At 36.3% G+C, this 21,099-nt stretch overlaps 1 protein-coding gene across 14 annotated transcripts; it reads left to right on the forward strand.

Moving 5' to 3' along the window:
• Positions 1–209: 209 nt before the first annotated feature.
• On the forward strand, positions 210–19,951 carry LOC103935322. Of its 14 annotated transcripts, XR_007259563.1 has the most exons (25): positions 211–367; positions 808–1,238; positions 2,064–2,130; positions 2,249–2,277; positions 3,172–3,224; positions 4,707–4,752; positions 5,734–5,817; positions 6,832–6,877; positions 13,471–13,861; positions 13,989–14,053; positions 14,249–14,438; positions 14,568–14,653; positions 14,809–15,071; positions 15,167–15,289; positions 15,411–15,495; positions 15,595–15,623; positions 16,148–16,218; positions 16,333–16,428; positions 16,613–16,678; positions 16,849–16,883; positions 18,112–18,163; positions 18,587–18,651; positions 18,871–18,962; positions 19,071–19,184; positions 19,556–19,951. XR_007259563.1 is itself a non-coding variant. In XM_048587322.1 (24 exons), the coding sequence occupies exons 14-24, from the start codon at positions 15,216–15,218 to the stop codon at positions 19,105–19,107; spliced, it is 702 nt and encodes a 233-aa protein (XP_048443279.1). In that variant the 5' UTR covers positions 210–367; positions 808–1,238; positions 2,064–2,130; positions 2,249–2,277; positions 3,172–3,224; positions 4,707–4,752; positions 5,734–5,817; positions 6,832–6,877; positions 13,382–13,861; positions 13,989–14,053; positions 14,249–14,438; positions 14,568–14,653; positions 14,809–15,071; positions 15,167–15,215; the 3' UTR covers positions 19,108–19,481. The 14 variants fall into 14 exon arrangements, 13 of the variants coding, with proteins under 13 accessions (XP_048443279.1, XP_048443288.1, XP_048443278.1 ...); XM_048587322.1 differs by lacking the exon at positions 19,556–19,951 and having other exon boundaries at positions 210–367; positions 13,382–13,861; positions 19,071–19,481; XM_048587321.1 differs by lacking the exon at positions 19,556–19,951 and having other exon boundaries at positions 14,249–14,449; positions 19,071–19,481.
• The last annotated feature ends 1,148 nt before the right edge of the window (positions 19,952–21,099 follow it).

The following is a 21,099-nucleotide window of genomic DNA, read 5'->3' on the forward strand; positions in this document are numbered from 1 at the left end:
TATAAGATTGGGGTAAAATTGAAGGGGGTGTATTCAATTGGAATTTTGAGAGAGTTTTAGGGAATAAATAATTCTAGGGATATTCAATTAGGAATTTAAAAGACTTCATAAAAGTTTTAAGTGTATTCAATTGAGATTTACAGAGACTTTAAAAATTCCTACAAATTGTGTATTCAATTGTGATTTTTTTGAAGTCTTTAAAAATTTAAGTGTATTGGTGGATTTTAGAGGATTTCAAGGTGAGACCTATAAATACCAAACAGCCTGGGAAATCTCATCTCACCCCTAGAAATTTTGAGCGACTTTGTGTGCTGCTCTCCTCTCCAGAGAAGGGCGCCTTCTACTCCAAAAACAAAGTAGCTTGAAGGTAAAACTTTTCAACTTGTACATGTTTTCTTCGGATTTTTCTTGTTTGGATACTGTAATCTTGTTCTAGGGTTAGGGTTTTCTAGTCTAGGGTTTATCTGGATTTGAAACCCCATTGCTGAATATGTGTGTGGGTTTATGGTTTGGTGTTTTGTTGAATATTTTTTGCTTTTGATTGTCAAAAAGATCAATTGGGGTTCATAGAAATTTTGAATTTTGAATGGAAACTAGCTGTTGGATATCGAATTGGCGTCAAAAAGGTTTTTCGTCTTTACAAATTCACGATCATTACTTTAGTCTAAAGAAAGCATTGTAATTGGCACTGTTCTTGATTGTTCATCCTGAATTTCAGTTTATTTACATAATTGCCACTCGGATGCTTTTAACCCACTTTCACTTAATTTACAAAGTTGCCATTGAGGCTTAAAAACCTTCTTTTAGCCGTTCCCTGCATTTCATGTTTGACTCGGCAAGAGGGAGGGGAGGGGGACATCACGCCTGACAAATTGGAGAGAGACAATTGCTCCCGTTTTTGACTCGGAGACAGCTGGGTGTGCCTCTGGCGAGCGTGAGAGAGGGGGACAGAGCGACCACAGAGGAGGGAGACACAGGGCCTGACAGATTGGAGAGAGATGGGAGCCTACGGGTTTGGACTGAGCGAGAGAGAGATTTAGGTAGGTGCTCTGTCAGGATCTATGGGATTTTCTCCCATTTTAGAGAGAGAGATGGGCAGGGAGAGAGATACAGAGCGGAAAGCATGGGTGTGTGTATTCTTTAGGGTTAACAGGTTACGCATAGAGGCGGTGAGGAGAGGATGGGTGAGGGACGAATGGCAGGGTTTGTGTTTTCAATTTTCTCCATTGATTGAAAAGGTAATTCACCACTTTTTTTTTTTTTTTTAATTATTTAGTGTCTAATTGCCATTTTCTTTGTAAAAAAATTCATTTATATTTTGTTCTTTCATTCAAATAGTAATAGATGTTTATAAATTGTTGAGTTGGGTGCTAGGATTATGTCTCTATTTTTGTGAATTAGGGTCTTCCACTGCTTTAATTTGTTTGTTTCTTGATTACTTTTTGTCTCATTGATCCTTTTTCTGTTTTAGAAATGTTACAAATTTTTTGTTCTTTAATTAAAATTGTCATAGATCTTTGTAGATTGTTTAGCTCACCTTAGGGTTAACTCTTTTTCGGTTTATTGTTTTTAATTGTTGTTTACTGTTTGATTAGCCATTCCATTTATTAAAATTGTCATAGATATTTTTTCTATCATTAATGCTATCATAGATATTTTATATTGTTTACGTAGCTATTAGGGTTCGCTCTTAGTCTTTGTGAATTAAGGGATTACACTGTCTTCATATTTGTGTTTTTCAGATTTTTTTTTTCCCCTTTGCTTATAGGTAAACAAAATTCAAACTCCTTTTTAAGTTTATTGTTTTTAAATTTGGGAGTTTAGATTGTTTAGTTCACTGTTACAGTCAGATTTCTGTCTTTATAAATAAAGGGGTTGCACTGTGCTCATTGTGTGTTTCTTCATACTTTCCCACTAATTGCTTCTCACCAAATCACCTTCAGGTTCTTTTTCCATTTCACATCATTCGTATATCTCTATGTTGCAAGGTTGTTTTTCCATTTCTTGGTTGCTTTTGTATTTGTGTGATGCACTTTTTAATTTTATTTTTCATATGCATGTAGATCCAACACAAGCATAGAGATCAAACCATTCATTCACACAACAGCCACCAAATGAACCATTACTAAGGTATTTGTCTATCCATTTTAAAGTTTTGTTAATTGTACGAACTAAATTATAATGCAAATCTCTATACTGTGTTTGAAACTTTCTAACAACCAATGGACAACTTTGTGGGGATTTCAAGGTCTTTCTGGGAGGTGAATGTTTTGGAAGGTAATAATTTGTGTGTGTGTGTTTATATATTCTCATTGCCATGTAATATTTTGTGTTTAATACTTTTGGTTCTCCTTTATTTTTTAGTTGATTCTTACCCACTATCACTCTGCCTCAGATGTAAAATGCCTAAAATCAGGTCAAAACTTATTAAAACTCACATATATCACTATCTTTTTTTGCTGTGTTAATACCAATCTGTGAACATTTAACAAATACCTTACTCGCTGCCTGTTTTGATTGCTGTTCACTTTTTGCACCAGTGCATACCTAAAGTACCATAAAGATTAAAATTTGAATATCTTAACCAAAGGCATCCAAGGTATGATGGGTGCATAACTCAAGATTTAAAATCATAAATAAGGGAGATCAGGGAAAGCAGAGGGTGTATATCAAGTTGAAAAGGGTTGACAAAATAGAATGCAGTAGTTACCAAGGTTGTGGCATGAGTAAACTTAAAGCCAAATTTATTACCATAGAAGTTTAGTAAATAAACATGCTCATAAAAGGATCAGTCCATTACCAAATATATATCTTAAGCATCAAAATTTAGGAAGACTGATGCCTGCTTTTTAGCTCTTGAAGTATTGACTTCAGGTGGTTCCACCTTTAGGGCTTGGGTTAGCAATGAAATAGATGAATAATTGCTTGAGTAATTACAAGAGATAATGTTAGTGGTTAAGACGGGTTAACATGCAAAAGCTTCCAGTCTTTACAAACGTGAGATTTTTCAGTAGGTGTGTTTTGTAATTCATCATATTTGTAAATTTCCTTTTTTTTTTTTTTTTTTTTTTTTTTTTGGGCCTGTCTTTGGTCGTTTAGCTAAAATTTCTTTAGATTTGCTCTTCAAATTTGAAAGTGTCTAAGTTGCTAACTGATCTACATTGTTTGCAGATTTTATAAATTTCGATCATTTAAGGAAGAAGTTGGTTCCATGCTGTTTTGAGGTATATAATTATACGCCATCATTTTTGTTCAAAGCCTATTTAGCTATCTACCTTTTTTAATTTATATTTGTGAAGCTTTGATGCTTATATTTTAAATATATAAATCAATTTTTGTCATTTGAGCTTATATTGGAAATGAGTTTCTTTCTATTTAGTGTGCGTATCTGTATTGTTCATTAATGTCAAGGCTGAGATAACTAAGCATCCATTGAAGTTTAACGAATGTTATATATACATATAAGATCTGAAATGGATGGAATTGTTTTCTTATTTATTAACCGCCGTATATATATGTATGTATAATCCAATAAACTTGCTGATATCTTTGGAAATATGTACGTACCAACCGTCGGAGCATGTATATACCGGTATCCAAGTTGAGCACAACAATGACACCCCATTCTATTCAATCTCAGTTATTGATACAGCGTTTGATGATCTAATTCACCTATTTTCTCTGTTGTGATTTTGTCTCCATGACCCTCGCACTCACGTGCACTTGCACACAGTTTGCAAGTCATGTCTCAACCTTAGTTTCTCTTCCCTTAATAGCTTAGTTTGAACTAAGGCATCAGTAAAGTCATTACCTGTGGCTCTCTGATGCTGCAGCACTCATTTGCTTTTATATATTTATATTTATTTTGCTGTATTTTCAAATTTTGTTTTTTGTTTTTTTGGCCTTTTTCCCATCTCAGATGTGTGTTGTCGTGCCTGTTTAGGTGGTTATACGTCTGTTTCTTTTTAACAAGGTTCATATTTGTTTCTCCTTATCCTCTTCTCTGTGTGTTTGTACAGGGAGATAATTTTCTTTAAAAACAGGACAAATTTTTCCTCTTCTCTGTTTTTGTAGAGCCTTAAATGACATACGCTATTTCTTTGTGCATGATCAATGACCGGCAACGGAATATTATATGCATGTACTATGTTTTCACGCGAATGTTGTCCTTTTTTGTTACTGCACAGAAGAAGAAAAAACAATGCATTGGGTGCATCTGTTTTTTATCATTTATTTCTGAAAAAGCCAATATATGCAGCAACACTGCTAAGATACGGCAGTTTTGTTTTCAAATTGCAATTTCAGTTGGTTTCTGTAAAGATTCTGATGGTTTTCTCTTTTTAAATTTGTTCCTGTTAGATTAATGTTTTTCAATTTAAATTTTACTCCTTTCCAACTTAGGCTGCTTCACTGAAGGTTGCTAAAAATAAAATGATTCATCGTATATACATGTTGTGTGCCCCACGGTAATGCACTGTTTTCAGTTGGTGTGTCCTTTGACTCAAATTTAGAAAGATGGTTAAACATTTTTGGTTACTCCCGTGCTGTTATTTTCATTGTGGCTCTGTTCAACCATTACATTTCATACATTTGAAATCTGTTTAGTATCTCATTAATTGGTGTACATTAACCCATTTAACTCAAATTTAATGAGATTTGGTCCTCCAATTTGTCAGATACGGATTTACTTTCTTTGGAAATTTCAGGAACCCTGATTCTGGGAGGAAGAATACGCTTTATTGCCATCTTTAGGTATACAATTCTGCACACTGAGTACATGCGCAAGGCCTAATTAATTGTACACCAATTTTGTATTACCTTTGTAAAGCTTTTGTACTTAGATTTTAAATATGTAATTAGTTTATGAAGAATAAACGAGAAAATTAATCATGGGGACATACTTCTTTTTCGATTTTCTCCTCTGCATTCTCTTGAATGAAATTGGATTCATAGATGTAGGGATACAGAAACAACTGAGGTGTGAATAAAAGGTCTGGGCGTAAGGATTTCAGGGTTTAGAATTGATTCGAAAATACGAGAAACTGCTGCATTCTCTGTTCTTTTTTACTGTTTGTTGTGGTCATTCCAACTTAGTATATACCCATTTTTATAGAACCATGAATGGTGGTTGTTAAATGTCCATTTCACAATCCTTACTTCTGCATTCCTTGATTTTTTTGCTGTTTCAAGTTTGAACACCCTGTCATGTTCTTTTCTGATGGTTTATAATTGTATATTTGCAAAGATGCATGGCTATTAGACCTTCAATTAGCGATCATCATGATTGCATTGTCATAAGACTGAAGCTATACAATTACTATTTGCTTAATATTAGTTCTGTCATTTAATTGAGGTTCATCTAGAAAAGGACTCAGGCATGAGTGTGAAGTTTAATCATTGAGTTTCCTCCATTTTCCCAGTTTGTTGGTTTCTAATTTCTCTTTGGAATCAATTGAACCTCTTCAGTGTGGTGTGGTGTGAGTAGATAACATTGTAATTGGTATTGTTTAAAGAATCCACAAAATGCTGTCTGTTTATCTCCTCTCAGTTTAATCTTCTTCTTCTGGATGAAGAGAATGAATTGGCAGAAAAAAATTTTGATTTTGTGTATTGGGTTCAATCCTTTTCCTCAAATGAATGCTTCTTCATTTATTAGAGTTGCAATAATCTTCCCATACATGTTGTAATACCCCCATAAGCTTGCCAAAGGTAATGACTGGGTGCTGATTTCAGGTTCATGTACAAGGTAAAGTTCCATAAGGAGATGCAAGCAGAAGAAGTATTGGCATCACCCTTTAGTTTTTCAACCAAAAGAAGGTAACCTTTATAAATGATTTATACAAGCTTCTCTGTTTTGTATCTCTAAAATTTGAGTTCTTTCACTAAAAATGTGAATAGTGCTTGGTAAATATTTCACATTTTTTTTTCATGGGCCATTTATGTTCTATTTGGGTTGTATTTTTAGTCATGTAATATAAATTGCATACAAAAGGCTAAAGAAGTAAATCCAGTATACAAGCTCTCACGGTAAAGTTGAAGTTGAAACTACACTATGGAATATTAAATATTTAGTCTAAATTTGAAGACTGAAAAATAAAATAACTTAGAAGCTAAACTGAGTAGAGTTAACTTTTCAGCCTTAAATAACCTTAGGTGGACACAAAATTTAGACCCCAACAACGTCGATAAACATGCTATCAGACGACTGATTCCAAAACACATTTTGACAGCTTTATCCGGCTGATAATGCAGAACATTATCAAGTATAAATTACTGGTCGTCAGTTAAACCCTTCTGAGATTTACCCTTTGTTTGCTGCACTTTCACCAATTTAATCCTTTCCTCCATCACAGGTTTTTTTTTTTTACTTTTACAGTTTCCGCAATGCATTTTGGATCTTAATACTATCTGCTCTGTTGCTTGCAGTTATCAATTTTTAAAACTTGAAAAAACATTATAGTTGTAAGGAAAATTTGTGAAGACCAAGGATGTAACCATCTTCGGTTTCACATTGTTCGCCGTTAGATTTCCTAATATAAGTATATTTGACGTGATCTTACTGGTCAATTGTTAAACGGTACAAAGAGAGAAAACAACATGCAATTTTATAAACTAAACTTCACATGCATTCTCTTTAGTATGGGGTATCCGAGAAAATAGGTTTAAGGATTAGGTTTGGTTGGATTTCAACCATTACATTTCATAGATTTGAAACCTGTTTACCATCTCATTTAATTGGTGTACGTTAACTCATTTAACTCAAATTTAATGAGATTTGGTCCTCCAATTTCTCAGATTTCCTAATGGACTTCCTTTCTTTGCAAATTTCAGGAACCCTAATTTTAGGAGGAAGAATACGCTTCATTGCCTTCTTTAGGTATACAATTCTGCACACTAATTACATGTTCAAAGCCTAATTAGTTATACACCATTTTTTTATTACCTTTGCAAAGCTTTTGTACTTAGATTTTACATATGTGATTAGTTTGCAACCGTTGCCTTGTTGCTTTGGTAAAGTCTCAACTTCTTTATAATATTAATTAATTTTCACTGTAATGTTAGGGTATTGAGTTGAATGCATATGTTACATAGAACATGTGAGTGGACGTAGCAGCATACTTAATATGATATTGCATTTGCAAATGAAAATGATTTTAGACATGTTAATGAAACAGTGAATTCAGAGAAGATCAAGGCTAGGTTTATAGAAACTGGAAACTTCCTCTGTAAGCTTTCCAATTGTATTTCTGAATTAATTAGTTTGTACACTGTGAAGACATATATATAGCCTTTGGCTATTTACAAAGATACCCCTTAACTACCTACCTTATAACAGTTCTAACTAATCACAAACATTAGCACAGCTAAGTACATTTAGAGATAACAGACTATTTTACAGTAACTGAAATGGGTGACTTGTCATTTTCCCTAATACACCCCCTCAAGCTAGAAGGGGAATCAGAACAGATTCCAATGGGTAGCTTGGAGCATAGGAACTGAAATCGACTTTTGGATAATGACTTGGTGTGAAGATCAGCTACTTGGTCTGCACTGCAAACATACTGAACTTTGAGAAGATTAGCTAGAACCAATTCTCGAATATAGTGGTAATCAATCTCAACATGCTTTGTACGAGCATGAAAAACAGGATTAGAAGCTAGGGAGATGGCTGAGATGTTGTCACACCAAAGTGTAGGCAGTGTAGGGATAGGGAAGTGAAGATCTCTGAGGATTTTGCAAACCCAAGTAAGTTCAGCAGCTGTATGAGCTAAGGAGCGATATTCAGCCTCTGTAGATGACCGTGCAACAGTACTTTGTTTCTTAGCACTCCAGCTAATGAGATTGGAGCCTAAGAACACACAATAGCCACTGGTAGATCTTCGATCAAAAGTGCAAGCCAGCCCAATCAGCATCAGAGTATGCGGAAAGATGGGTGGAACCCTTGGTGAACCATAAACCATGGGAAAGAGAGCCTTTAAGAAATCGAAGAACTCGTTTAGCTGCCTGAAGATGTTGTTCCCTGGGAGCATGCATGAATTGGCAGATCTGGTTGACAGCAAAAGCGAGATCCGGTCTAGTCCAAGTAAGGTATTGTAATCCCCCAACAATAGAACGATATTCAGTGGGGTTGGACAAGAGAGGCCCACTGTTATCTAATTTTGTGGAACTAAGGGGTGTGCAGCACGGTTTGGCACCCTCCATGTGTGTTTTCTGAAGAAGATCAATTAAGTACTTTGATTGATGAACAAAAATACCATGGGAGGATCTGTGTACTTCTAAGCCCAAGAAGTAGTGTAAAGGACCAAGATCCTTTACTGGAAACTGAGAACTGAGTTGGGTGATAAACTGTTGACAGATTTGAGAGTGAGGACCGGTGACTAGGATGTCATCAACATACACAAGAACAATAACCAAATGAGGACCAGGAAGAACAAACAATGAGGCATCAGATGAAGATTGTTGAAACCCAAGAGAATGAAGAGCTTGAAAAAGTTTATCAAACCAAGCTCGAGGAGCTTGTTTTAGTCCATATAGAGATTTCTGCAACTTACAAACTGAAGTAGGAGAATTGGGATCAACAAACCCAGGAGGTTGTTGCATGTAGACATCCTCCTTTAAGTCACCATGAAGAAAGGCATTGCTTATATCCAATTGATTGAGAAACCAGTTATGTTGGACAGCAAGACTGAGTAAGATCCGAATGGTAACGGGCTTGGCAACTGGACTAAAGGTCTCTTGGAAGTCAATACCTTCTTGTTGATGAAAACCCTTGGCTACTAGTCTGGCCTTAAATCTGTCAATGGTGCCATCAGCCTTTTTCTTAACTCGAAACACCCATTTACATCCAACTATATTTTGGGAAGGATGAGAGGGGACAAGGGACCAAGTACCAGTAGAGATCAATGCATTATACTCATCTTGCATTGCAGCTCGCCAATGAGCATGCTTAGAAGCTTGCAGGTATGTACTAGGAACATAATCAGTGTCAACAGGAAGAGGATGCTTAGTTGCTGCATAGGCATGAGGGAGAGATTTATAAATGCCAGCCTTGGATCGTGTGATCATTGGATGAGAATTAAGAGGAAGGAGAGAAGGATTGGACTGACTTAAGGGTAAGGTGGAGGATTCAGAAACAGAGTCAGAACTGGAAGCAGCAGGGACTGAAATGGGTTGAGAAGAAGAAGGATGGGGAGAAGCAGAGGCAGAAGGAGAAACAGGTGAAGAAGATGGGGCACGGCTAGGAGAGAGATGGGGAATATATTTCTCAAAATAAAGATCCAAAGAGGAAGAGCTTGCTGGTGAGGATGGGGTGAGACAGAAACAGGGAGGCTGCAGGGATTGAAATGGATAAGAACTTTCATCAAAGACAACATGTCTGGAGATGTAAATTCGAGTGGTGAGGGGATCAAGGCATCGATAGCCTTTGTGTTGAAGGCTATATCCAAGAAAAATACAACTTTTGCTCTTGGCATCTAATTTGCTGTGAACATATGGTTGGAGCCAAGGAAAGCATTGGCAACCAAACACTTTAAGTTTAGAGTAATCTGGGGGTTGCTTGAATAATAATTCCCATGGTGATGAGGAAATACCAGATATGGGAAGCCGATTAATAAGATAGATGGCAGTGGAGAAGGCTTCAACCCAAAATACATGAGGAACATTAGAAGCAACTAGCAAAGTACGAGCTGTCTCAACAAGATGCCTGTGCTTTCTCTCAGCACAACTATTCTGTTCAGGAGTATGTGGACAGCTAAATTGGTGAAAAATGCCATGTGTACTGAGAAAGGAAGCAAAAGCAGTACTGATGAATTCACCCCCTGAATCTGAGCGCAAAACTTTGATTTTATTTCCAAGTAAATTTTCTACATAAGATTTGAAGACAACAAATGTAGAAAAAACATCTGACTTGGACTTCAAAGGAAAAAACCAGCTATATTTGCTAAAGTCATCAACAATGAGCAAATAGTACTTGAAACCACTGTTTGAGATAACAGGTGCTGGACCCCACAGATCACAGTGTAGAAGTTGAAGACTGTGAGTTGTTGTGGAAGAAGAAATTCCAAAAGGAAGCTTATGATTCTTGGCAAGAGCACAATCTGAGCAGAAGAAATCAGTAGTAGACTTGCCTTGTAAGGACAGTTTATTAGTAGAAAGTACCCTTCTGAAAATAGAGGAGGATGGATGACCCAAGCGTCGGTGCCAAACCTTGACAGGAGCCTTGACACTGAGCAGAGCTGAGGGAGAAGAAATTGAAGAAGAGCTGGAACCTTGAAGAGGGTAGAATCCATCTCTAACGGGTCCCCGCAAAAGCATCTTCCCCGAAATACGATCCTTAACAGTGGATCCATAAGGGTCAAGGGTCAATGAACAGTTATTATCTTTGAGAAACTGATAAGCAGACAAGAGATTATGTTTCATGTAGGGAACATGTAAAACATTCTGCAGCTTAAAGGAAGTATGAGGAGTATGCAAAGCAGATGAACCAATATGATGAATAGAAAGACCTTTACCATCACCAATATACACTTTATCTTCACCAGTATAGGGAGTGGGAGAAGAGATGTTGGCAACATCATTAGTAATGTGAGAAGTCGCACCCGAGTCAATCAACCAAGGCTGAGCTGGTTTGGCAGATTGGTTGACATACATAGCAGCGAGTTTAGCTGGAGGAATCCGACCACAGATGTCAGGATTCATTCGATCAAAACAATCAAGAGCCTCATGACTGTTAGAACCACAGATTTGACATGGAACTTTGAAATGGGAAGAGCCTTGAGGATGACGAGAGCCTTGAAAATTACGATTTCCACGAGTGTTGGAGTAATTGCCACGGTTCATTTGGAAATTGCGATTGCCTCTGTGAGAGAAGGAATGGCCTCTGTTATGTTTGCCACGATTTGCAGATTTTGATTGTTGCCAGGATGAAGATTGGTGCTGAGCAGCGAACACAGAAGGAGTAGGTAGCAGAGGAGGCTGAGAGTGCACCGAGAAGGCTTGAAAAGGTTCAGCAGCAGAGGATGAACTGATATTTTTGCGTCGAGCCATGGACAGTTCTTTAGTGAGAAGAAGACCATGGAGTTCATCAAGAGAAGTAGAGGACAATCGAAGCATGATTGAGTCAATGAATGACTCAAAATCATCAGGCAAGCCATGAAGTGTGGCTGCAATTAGGTCGCGATCAGAAACGGAGGCACCAGCAGCTTGCAAGGAGTCTGAGATTTCCTTAATTTCTTGAAGATACTCAGAGATGGAGCGAGAACCTTTCTGAACAGATTGGAGACGCGACCGTAATTGATGAATATGAGCCTCTGAAATTCCACCAAATCTCTGTTCAAGCTTCAACCAGAGTTCGCGAGACGAAGAAACACCCACCGTGAAGGGGATGATTTCCTCAGAAAGTGTGGAATTGAACCAGATCAAGAGATTTTGATCTTTTTCGTACCATTCCTCAAAGGCAGGATTAATGTTGCGATCAGGTAGGAAAGGTGATGGACAAACATCAGTACCATCAATGATTCCAAGAAGCTTGTAACGCCGTAGAATTGGGCCAAACAGCGCATGCCATGGCAGATAGTTCGATCGTTTCAGCTTGATCGGCACCATGCTGCCGATGTTATGGATCGTAAGGGAGGTGTAGGAACTCAGAGGACTTGGATTTCCAGAGAAATTAGGGTTTTGAACCGACGGAGAAGACGATTCAGGTGGTGGCGAAGATGAGTGCGCCGCCATAGCTTGCAAAGACGTTGATGCAAGAGAGATCGGAGAAGAGAAACTGAAGAATCAGAGGAGAAGAACAGAAAGATCGATCAAGAATCGATCGATCGATCGAGTCGAGGGAGCGGAAGGATCGATGCTGTGAAGCAGAAATGGCGTGATACCATCTAGAAACTGGAAACTTCCTCTGTAAGCTTTCCAATTGTATTTCTGAATTAATTAGTTTGTACACTGTGAAGACATATATATAGCCTTTGGCTATTTACAAAGATACCCCTTAACTACCTACCTTATAACAGTTCTAACTAATCACAAACATTAGCACAGCTAAGTACATTTAGAGATAACAGACTATTTTACAGTAACTGAAATGGGTGACTTGTCATTTTCCCTAATAAGGTTTGAGATAAGTAAAACCTTGAGGCTAGAGTTTGCTCGAATATTATCTTAAGCATCTCAAGTGAATGCTTCACTAGAATCACTACACACACACTCACCAGTCGTCACATACTTTGGGTTGTACCTGTAAGAGGAGTAATATTCCCCATCTTGATCATAAAATTAGCAACATCAGCAAAGAACAAATTAAGATTTGTGTTATAGCTTTGGATCAAACTGATTTTTTGAGTTGTTTAAGTGGTTTTTCCCAATTGTTACAATTAGCTAATGCATTACCATGTAATCTGTGTTGGCGGGTGAAACTTTCGTTGGTTTGAAATATTTGTTCAAGTTTTCATTTAGTTTATATTATTTTAACTCCATTTCTCCTAAGGGATTTATACAGGTATAAAATAAGAAACTATTATCGTTTTTCTGGTTGCAAAATATATAGTTGCAGTGGTTAGTTGTGATGTAGAAATGAGGCTTTTTGAAATTTGATTTCCGGTCTCATTCTGTTACGATGGATATTTCGAGATTTTAGAAGGTGGGTGTGGTTTAGGGTTAGAGTTTGCAATTCTGTGCAAATTCATTGAAGTTGTTGCTTATGCAGATGGTGGTGTGTGTATACAAATGATATGCATCTATTCTTTTGCTTATATTTAAATCACATTTGAATCAAGACTTTCATATATCACCTGAACTTAAATATGGTATTTTCCCATTCTTTTTCCGTTTCAGACAGCTTATCTTTATGATTTTGTTTTTTATTAACTGTTTGGTTTGATCACTTTATGTTATTCGTTTGCTGTTTGCTTTGCTCTCATTCTTGGTTGTCTTTGTGATCCTCTCATTGTCCAGAGGTTGAATGGTTTGTTTGTTTTTTATTTATTTATTTTTAATTTTGTTTGTACAATTCAATCTGTGATTCTGTTATTGGTTGGTTGGTATTTTCGTTAGGTTTTCTAATAGTGAACTATCTCATTCCTAAATTTCTTTAACATGTGTTGTTCACAACTGCGCTCTCTCAACGAACTAGACATTTTTTTTTTGAAAAAATCACAACTTCTGTACTTAGGAAAATGAGTGACCTTTTAACAATGCATGAATGCAGCTAAGATGTTCAGAAAAATTTATGGATGTTAACATTCAAACTACAAGTATCATTAACTCATAAATACTTAAGTTATGTATTTTCTTTATCGGCTAAAACTTCAAAATTACTTTAGTCTAAAGAAAGCATTGCAATTGGCACTGTTCTTGACTGTTCATTGTACTTAAATTTCAGTTTGTTTACAAGATAGCCACTCAGATGCTTTTAACCCACTTTCACTTAATTTACAAAGTTGCCACTGACGCTTAAAAACCTTCTTTCAGCCGTTGGCTGCATTTCATGTTTGACTCCGCAAGAGAGAGGGGAGGGGGACATCAGGCCTGACAAATTGGAGGGAGACAATCACTCCCATTTTTGACTCGGAGACAGCTGGGTGTGCCTCTGGCGAGCGGAGAGAGGGGAACAGAGCGATCACAGAGGAAGGAGACACAGGGCCTGACAGATTGGAGAGAGATGGGAGCTACGGGTTTGGACTGAGTGAGAGAGATTTAGGTAGATGCTCTGTCAGGATCTATGAGATTTTCTCCCATTTTAGAGAGAGAGATGGGCAGGGAGAGAGATACAGAGCGGAAAGCATGGGTATGTGTATTCTTTAGGGTTAACGGGTTACGCATAGTGGTCGGAGAACCGACGCCGTCCACGCTTTAACTAACGGTACTCCGATCTCTCTCTCTTTCTCTCTCTCTCTCTCTCTCTCTCTCCTCCGTTTCTCTCTCTTAATTTCCTTTTGGTTTTGGAAATCTCTGACCTTTTGGGTGATGTTGTTTTCTCATGTGGATAGAGAGAGAGGTCGAGCAAGGTTTCGTCCATTTCGGTCAACTTGGGCTACCCCCAGCGTCCGGTAAGGTATCAATCTCTTCCTGGTTTTTGCTTTGATTTTTTTTTTTTTTTAATGGAAGGTATGAGATTTCTTTAATCATACAATCAACTTGCCCTTAATTATTCTTTCACTATATTTGACTGTTGTAGTCCTCTTTTAGCTACTTAAATGATACAATAAAAATCCCAGTAAAAATTTTCTCACTTTGTAATTTCCCTCAGATCCCTCGCCAATCCCTTCTCTGGTCTATGTCGTCTTACTCCACCGTTTGCATCAGGAATGCCCATGCGTGGTTTTTTGGGTGGGGATTTCAGATTTCAAGGGGGAGAGATGCTGTGCTTCATTTCAATCGGGCCGAGCCTCTATCTGCAAATCGAGGCCCTGGTGAAGCATAAGCATTACAGGCCTGCAGTAAGTTCTAGGTCACCTCCTCCGTCTCCGATAAGCTCTCCTATATACATCAGTATTAAAAGAACAATTTCCAATATTTAATTTCACCATTTTCTCACACTTCCCGTTGATTGTCCCTCGAATTTGCAGGGAAAGAAGAAGGAAGGAAATGTCGCAAAGTACGTCACCAGGTGAGAAGCTGTCAAGCAGCTTCAAGTCAGTCTTCCCCTCTTCAGGTCTGTCTCTGGTATTCAAGTTGTAATTTCTGTATTTTCACATGATTTATGTAATTTATGTTAATCTAGGGTTTAGGGTTTGTGCATTATTCGGATTTATCGGTTGAATTATTGTATGATTACTTAATACATGTGCTTGCTGTTGGAAATTATAGGAAATTGTGTATTCTAAAGGGCGTGTTCCCTCGGGAGTTGAACAAAAAGGTGAAAGGAAATCACCATACCTATTATCACTTGAAGGATGTTTCTTTCATTCAGCATGAACGAGCTGTTGTTTCTCTCAACTCGAGCAGTTGAGAGAGATAAAAGCATACGAAAGAAAAGTAAAGAAGGCCAATGCGAAGAAGAACAAGGAATGAGCTGCTCTCCTGAAAGAGAGAATACCCACTTACAAATTAGATAGAATTATTTTGCAGAGGTTTGTTGGGTTTTTCGTACTGTTAAAAAATTAGTTGCGTGTCTGTTATTGTATGTAGAGCCTCTAACAGTTGTTTGGTATGTTTGGAACTGCAGATATCCAAAATTCGTTGACGCACTCAGAGATATAGACGATTGCCTCACAATGGTTCACCTCTTTGCGGCATTACCTGCTATTGAGGACAGAATTGATGTCAAACGCATTCATAACTGTCGAAGGTAGATATTTGAATTTTTCTAAATAAAAGGAGTTCTGAAGTATGAAATGATGCTTAGTTACTTCTAGGAGTTAATGGTTTTGTGGAATCTTCCCTTAATATTGGTGTTGCTTTCGTACCAGGTTGAGTCATGAATGGCAAGCTTACATATTTCGGACTCATAAATTGTGTAAAGTCTTTGTATCTGTTAAAGGCATATATTATCAGGTTTGGTTATGTACTGTACACTGCTTATCAAATCTTCAATGTGCATTTTATGTTCTTGTGTTATTTGGGTATTAATTCTTCCGTTGTTTGTCCATGCAGGCAGAGGTTAAGGGGCAAAAGGTCACATGGTTGACCCTCACCCTTTGCAGCAAGTTTTGACTGATGATATTGATTATATTTCGTACTTTGTATTTCTTTTTGTCCGTTATCAACCTTTGTTCGATTCTGGAGTGGGAGTTTGATAAAGAATGTGACTTTGAGATGACAGAGTTTTTGAAATTGTGTTGTGGCCATGTGTGAAACTGAATGATGCAACCTTTGATCTCTCCCATCTGAATGAAGCTAAAGTTTTGTATTAAAATGTAATAATATTCAAATGTATACTAAGTTTCTCGGTAGCCAAAACAAACCCTTTACATGATTTTGTCTAGAATTCATTTAAAGATTTAAAATTTCTCTTCACTCTGTTGATGGGTTTGATTTTTCCCCGCCTGTTTTGCAATTTGAGTCTATTGAGTTCTGCGGATTCACTCAATTGCAATCATCTTTACCTTCATTGTTATTCGCATATGAATGTTAGGTTTTATTTGGATGTATTAATACTTGGAATGTGCTTGATCATATTGCCAATGTTTGCTTTTTTTTTTTACAGCACTTGCACCATGAAGTCAATGAAATTGGGTTCCATTTTTCCAGTTTATAAAATTCCATATCGACGTAGAGGTATGAATCATGATAATTTTATGTGTGCAATGATCAATTAGCGATGATACATCAATCTTTTGTGTTTCAGTTTCTTTTGTGTTTTTGTAACTGATCCTGGGATGTTTGTTGCAGGCACTGGGAAGATGACTCTGTCTACGGATCATAATCGGTATCTAATTGGAGATGATGAGCACTGCTGGGGCAACAATGGTGTGTCAAACATTGAAGGTGGTTGCTATGCCAAGTGCATTGATTTGTCAAAGGACTCAAATTTGGGACTGGTAGTTAACATCATGATTTAGTTGAACATTCTACTTTAAAAATGACAGTTAGCGTGAAACGTTTATGTTCTGTGTCATGATTGGAGCGATATTTCAAAATCTTATCAAACATGGTTGCATGTGTTTGGCAGTTTTGGAGAATGTTGTATTCGATGACCATAATCGAGAAGTTGATTACTCAGAGAAATCTGTTACTGGTAAGTAATTTAAATTCTGGGGTTATTCAATTGAAAGTTTTAATTTATAGTTTAGTTTAGTTTTTAATTTATTTATAATTTTGGTATTTTGTTTGTGTTTGATTATATTGAATTCGGATTTCAGTGAACTTATGTTTGGGTTTGATATTTTCCTACAGGTCGTGATTGAGGGAGCTTGAATGACAATTGGATTTCATTGTCGTTGGTAAGGAAGACCTTCTCCCTCTCTCATTTCCATGCTAATCATTCCAATTTTCATTTTTGTGTTGAATTCTAAATTTTAGAATCAGGGTTTAGATTAGACCCATGTGTTACGCATTTGACATTTTGAGTACAGTTAGTATTTCATGTTTTCCCTCTTTTTTTTTTTTTTAGAGATAATCAATTGTTATTAAGCTGTTTTGGTAGTGATTAGAACTTCCTTTAGAAATAATGAATCAAGTGATAGAGAGATAAGCTAATCGAAACAGTTCAAATATGAAGGAAAAAAGGTTTTGCTTTTTTAAGGTTTCAATTTTTTTGAAGTTTGGAGGCTTATGTCAATCTATGACAATTGTTTGAATGGTTGTATCTAAGTATGCATTATACATTCAATTGATGCATGTGTGCCAACGAATTTTGAAGAGTTCGGCTTGGTTTTCTCTCTTTGGTCTTTAACATGAAAGGTGAGGCACCTGTTCGTTGACTAATTGAGTCCCTTCTCCAAGTCTTTAGTATATATTGGGTCGCTGTAATTTGCTTTTATGAGCACATCTGTGACTAAAGAAAATTTAAGCTGTCAAGTTCCCAAAATGTCTAAGGATATATCAAGTTTAACAAGTCACGAACTGTGATCAATCGAAATGCAGTGAAATTAGGGATTTTGCACTAAAAAACTCAGTTAACTTTAGACCATAGGATTAGCATTTTGCACATGTGAGTATCATTAACCTACTCATTTTATTTTTCTGGATAAGAAACAAACTGTCATTGAATGGAGAAGACACTGTACAAAAACAAAGTTTATGTAATACGTGAGATCTTTGCTGCCATAGTTTTTACTTGCTATATATATTGGGTCATAGTGGATAGCTGGGATAACCTCACAATAAGTATGTATTCTTCTTCTATATAATCAATTCTATAGCTGTTGTTTGTTCCTGATCCATATTTGCATTCTACATGTTATCTTTGTGACCGACTTATCAAGTCACTAAGCAGCAAGCAGATGTGCTGTTTTTAATTTTAGTCAAGGGGAACAAACTAATGGTCTAAGAGATTGCCTAAATGGATCCTAGAATAGTAAAAAATGCATAAAAGTTTGAAATAAATTGAGATCCAATATTATGAGTTGATTATCAGTACTATACATAAAACAAAGGAGTTCTTCTTGATTCAAAGGTGAACCATTTCATGAAATTATGATATTCTGAACAATGAATTTGTGTTTCCAGTTAAACAAGAAGCTAAACCGTAATCAAGGGATTTGTCGACCTATTGTGGAAGGTGAGATGCCAACTTTGTTTCCCAATACTTATCTTTTATGGAAATTTTAATATTTTATATTTTGAAACTCTAAACTGATTGTCCTTCACATGTTTTATGTAAATAGTGACACATCTATTTACAAATGCTTATAATCAGTTCATCGAAATCTTGGTTATTTAAATTCTTAAGAGATGCCTATGTTGATTTGTGATTTTGTTGCCCTGTGTTTTACTTTGTTGGTTGGTAGAAGCACGTTCAATTGATTCAATTTAGTCTTTTACTTTCTATGACAAAGCAAAATCCTTTGCAGTCCTTTGGTATCAGGTTTCTTTTTTTTTTTTTTTTTTTTTTTTTAATCCGGTGCGCTACGTGCAATTACATATGTGAGAGACTTTTTAAATTAGACACACTACACGCTTCTTACGGATTTTATAACGTCAGATTCTTATTCAGTTGCTGTTTTAAATTTGGGCTTCCATTTGGTTGAGCATCCTTTTCTCCAAACGGTAACATTGTTTCTAATGCCTAATCAAATTTTGATTTCTTGGGTCATTACAATTTATGTAGTTTTATAAAGAGAAATTGTTTACAAGTGCAAACAACTACCAGATTTTATTTTGAAGTCTGAATATGCCAATAGAACCATATAATTATAATAGTTGGGACAATTACCGTAAATCTTTTTGTGATGTTTTCTAATGGATATATTATTCCATTGTTTTCAGGGGATAGACAGAAGTCCCCGGCAGCAATCTCTTTGTGATCATTGCTGGGAAAATATCATGGTCATTTTGAGTTCGGATTCAACTAGCATGTGGTAAGCATTTCTTTTCCGATTACTTTCATTTTTTTTATTTGTGAATCAATAACTTTTTTAGGAATAATGAATGTCACAATTGCTGATAAATTGATACTTTGTTCAGAGCTTGAATTGTAGATCTGTGCAAGCTATCCATATATAGATCAATGCTATGGACTCTTCTCAACCTATGGACCTCAAATTTCAGTGCGTCTTTCATCATTTATCCTACCTCACTATGTATGGAGCTATTACATTTGCAATCATATTAATTCATTGAAAACAATATTTATATTTCTTTGTAAACTGCTAATTTTGGAATATACTATCGTTTCCTTGTTGGTACATTAAAATGAAAATATGTAAAGTAGTCTGAATCTCACCCTGGGGTGTTGTAGCCCGATTCGATGCTACGAGGCACTTCGTAGCATCATGGGTTTGTTACGTTTAGTTTTGTCCTGTTCATTGTACAATGTCTTTTCATGTTAGCTCAGTTGAACGTATATAAAAATGAAGCTGCATATGTTACCGACCCCATTCACTCATCTATCCCTCTCTTCATTTATGATTGTGTTGAATTTATTCAGGTAAAATGTATCTTATCCATGCAGTTCAAGGTGATGCATTCAAGTCCCGCAGCAACGCGCGGGCATATTTTCTAGTAAATCCTATTAAAAGCACGGTGGATATCGAATTGATGTTTGCTGTTGGAAACTTCAGAAGGATTTATGATGATGTGTAATCAAAAAAAAAATTTCCTTGCGGTGTTTTTTCAAATGCACTCTTCTGTTCGTAAAAAAATTTCCCAATAAAAACAATATAGAAGGCCAAAGTTAACCGAGAATGGGTATAAGACGAAAAAAAGACAAATGAGAATTCAAAGTGGAATGCTAATATAAAGATTTTGATTAAAAAAAAAAAATTGTTCTGAAGTTCGGTGCTTTTAATTTGATGTCGAATTGGATATCGAATTGATGTTTGCAAAGTTCGGTCAAAATGTCAACGTAACTAGGGTGAGACTTGATTGGTTTGTTGTTCAATTTCTTTTTTGTTCAATTTGTCTTCTTTGCAATCCTATGCATGTAGTTCAGTCTTTATTGTTTACATTGATTCGTTGTATAAAAGATGTATGAATAATAAGATAATTATGATGTATCATCTAAGATCATAAATGGGAGATTCACAACAAGAAAAGGGAAAAGGAAATTATAATCAATGGTCCGTGGAAGAGAGCAACATGTTGTTGCAACTACTTGTTGAGGCCGTAAAAAATGGATGGCGTAATGCTAATGGCATAATAAGCAAGCAGACTATAGAAGCCAAAATTGTTCCTGTGCTTAATGAAAAATTTGGGTGTCAAAAAACTAAAGATCATGTTAAGAACTGTGTGAAAACATTGAGAGGTCGATATTAATCAATATGTCAGCTTTTTAGGCGTAATTCTGGATTTGGTTGGGACCCTATCACAAAGAAGTTTGCGGCTAATGATGAAGTGTAGAAAGGCTTCCTTAGGGTGAGTTCTTTTTCTTACCGAATATATTATTTTCCTTCAAGGTCATGTTGATAAAGTGATACTTTACCTCTCCAGGATGTTTGGTGAAGACAGAGAACCAAATGTAATTACCTACACAACATTAATGGACGGGTTGCTCAATGCTAGAAGGGTCGATGATGCTCTTGTGCTTTGGAACAATATATTTTAATGCGTATTCATGTGATGTGATTGGATCTTTTGCCTTCTGGGACAACCCAATTTTACCAATCAATTTGGCTTTTCTTGAAATAAAATAATCAGATTTCATGGGAATTCAAACAAATCTCTTGAAATTCATGAATAAACCCTCTAAAATTCTCTAAGCCCACACAAAGAATTCTCTCACAATTAATGTAAATTCTATGAAACTTTAACTCAAAATCCCTGGAAAGTGATTTTTTTTCTCTCAAATTTTCTCAAATTCTCCCAAATTCCATGAAATTAGATTCTCGGAAACTCTCTCAAAATTCCAATTAAATACAACCCTTGAAATATGGAATTCAGATTGAGAATTTAGAGTTGGCTAAATAGCCAAAATGGTCCCTGAAATTTGCATAACTCATTATTTTGGTCCCTGAGATTTCAAATCAATAGAAGTGGTCCCTGAGATTGTCCACCATC

This window comes from the organism of the source record quoted next, unplaced genomic scaffold (assembly GCF_019419815.1).
Source record: "Pyrus x bretschneideri cultivar Hongxiangsu unplaced genomic scaffold, Pyrus_bretschneideri_v1 Contig265, whole genome shotgun sequence".
NCBI classification, from domain to species: domain Eukaryota; kingdom Viridiplantae; phylum Streptophyta; class Magnoliopsida; order Rosales; family Rosaceae; genus Pyrus; species Pyrus x bretschneideri.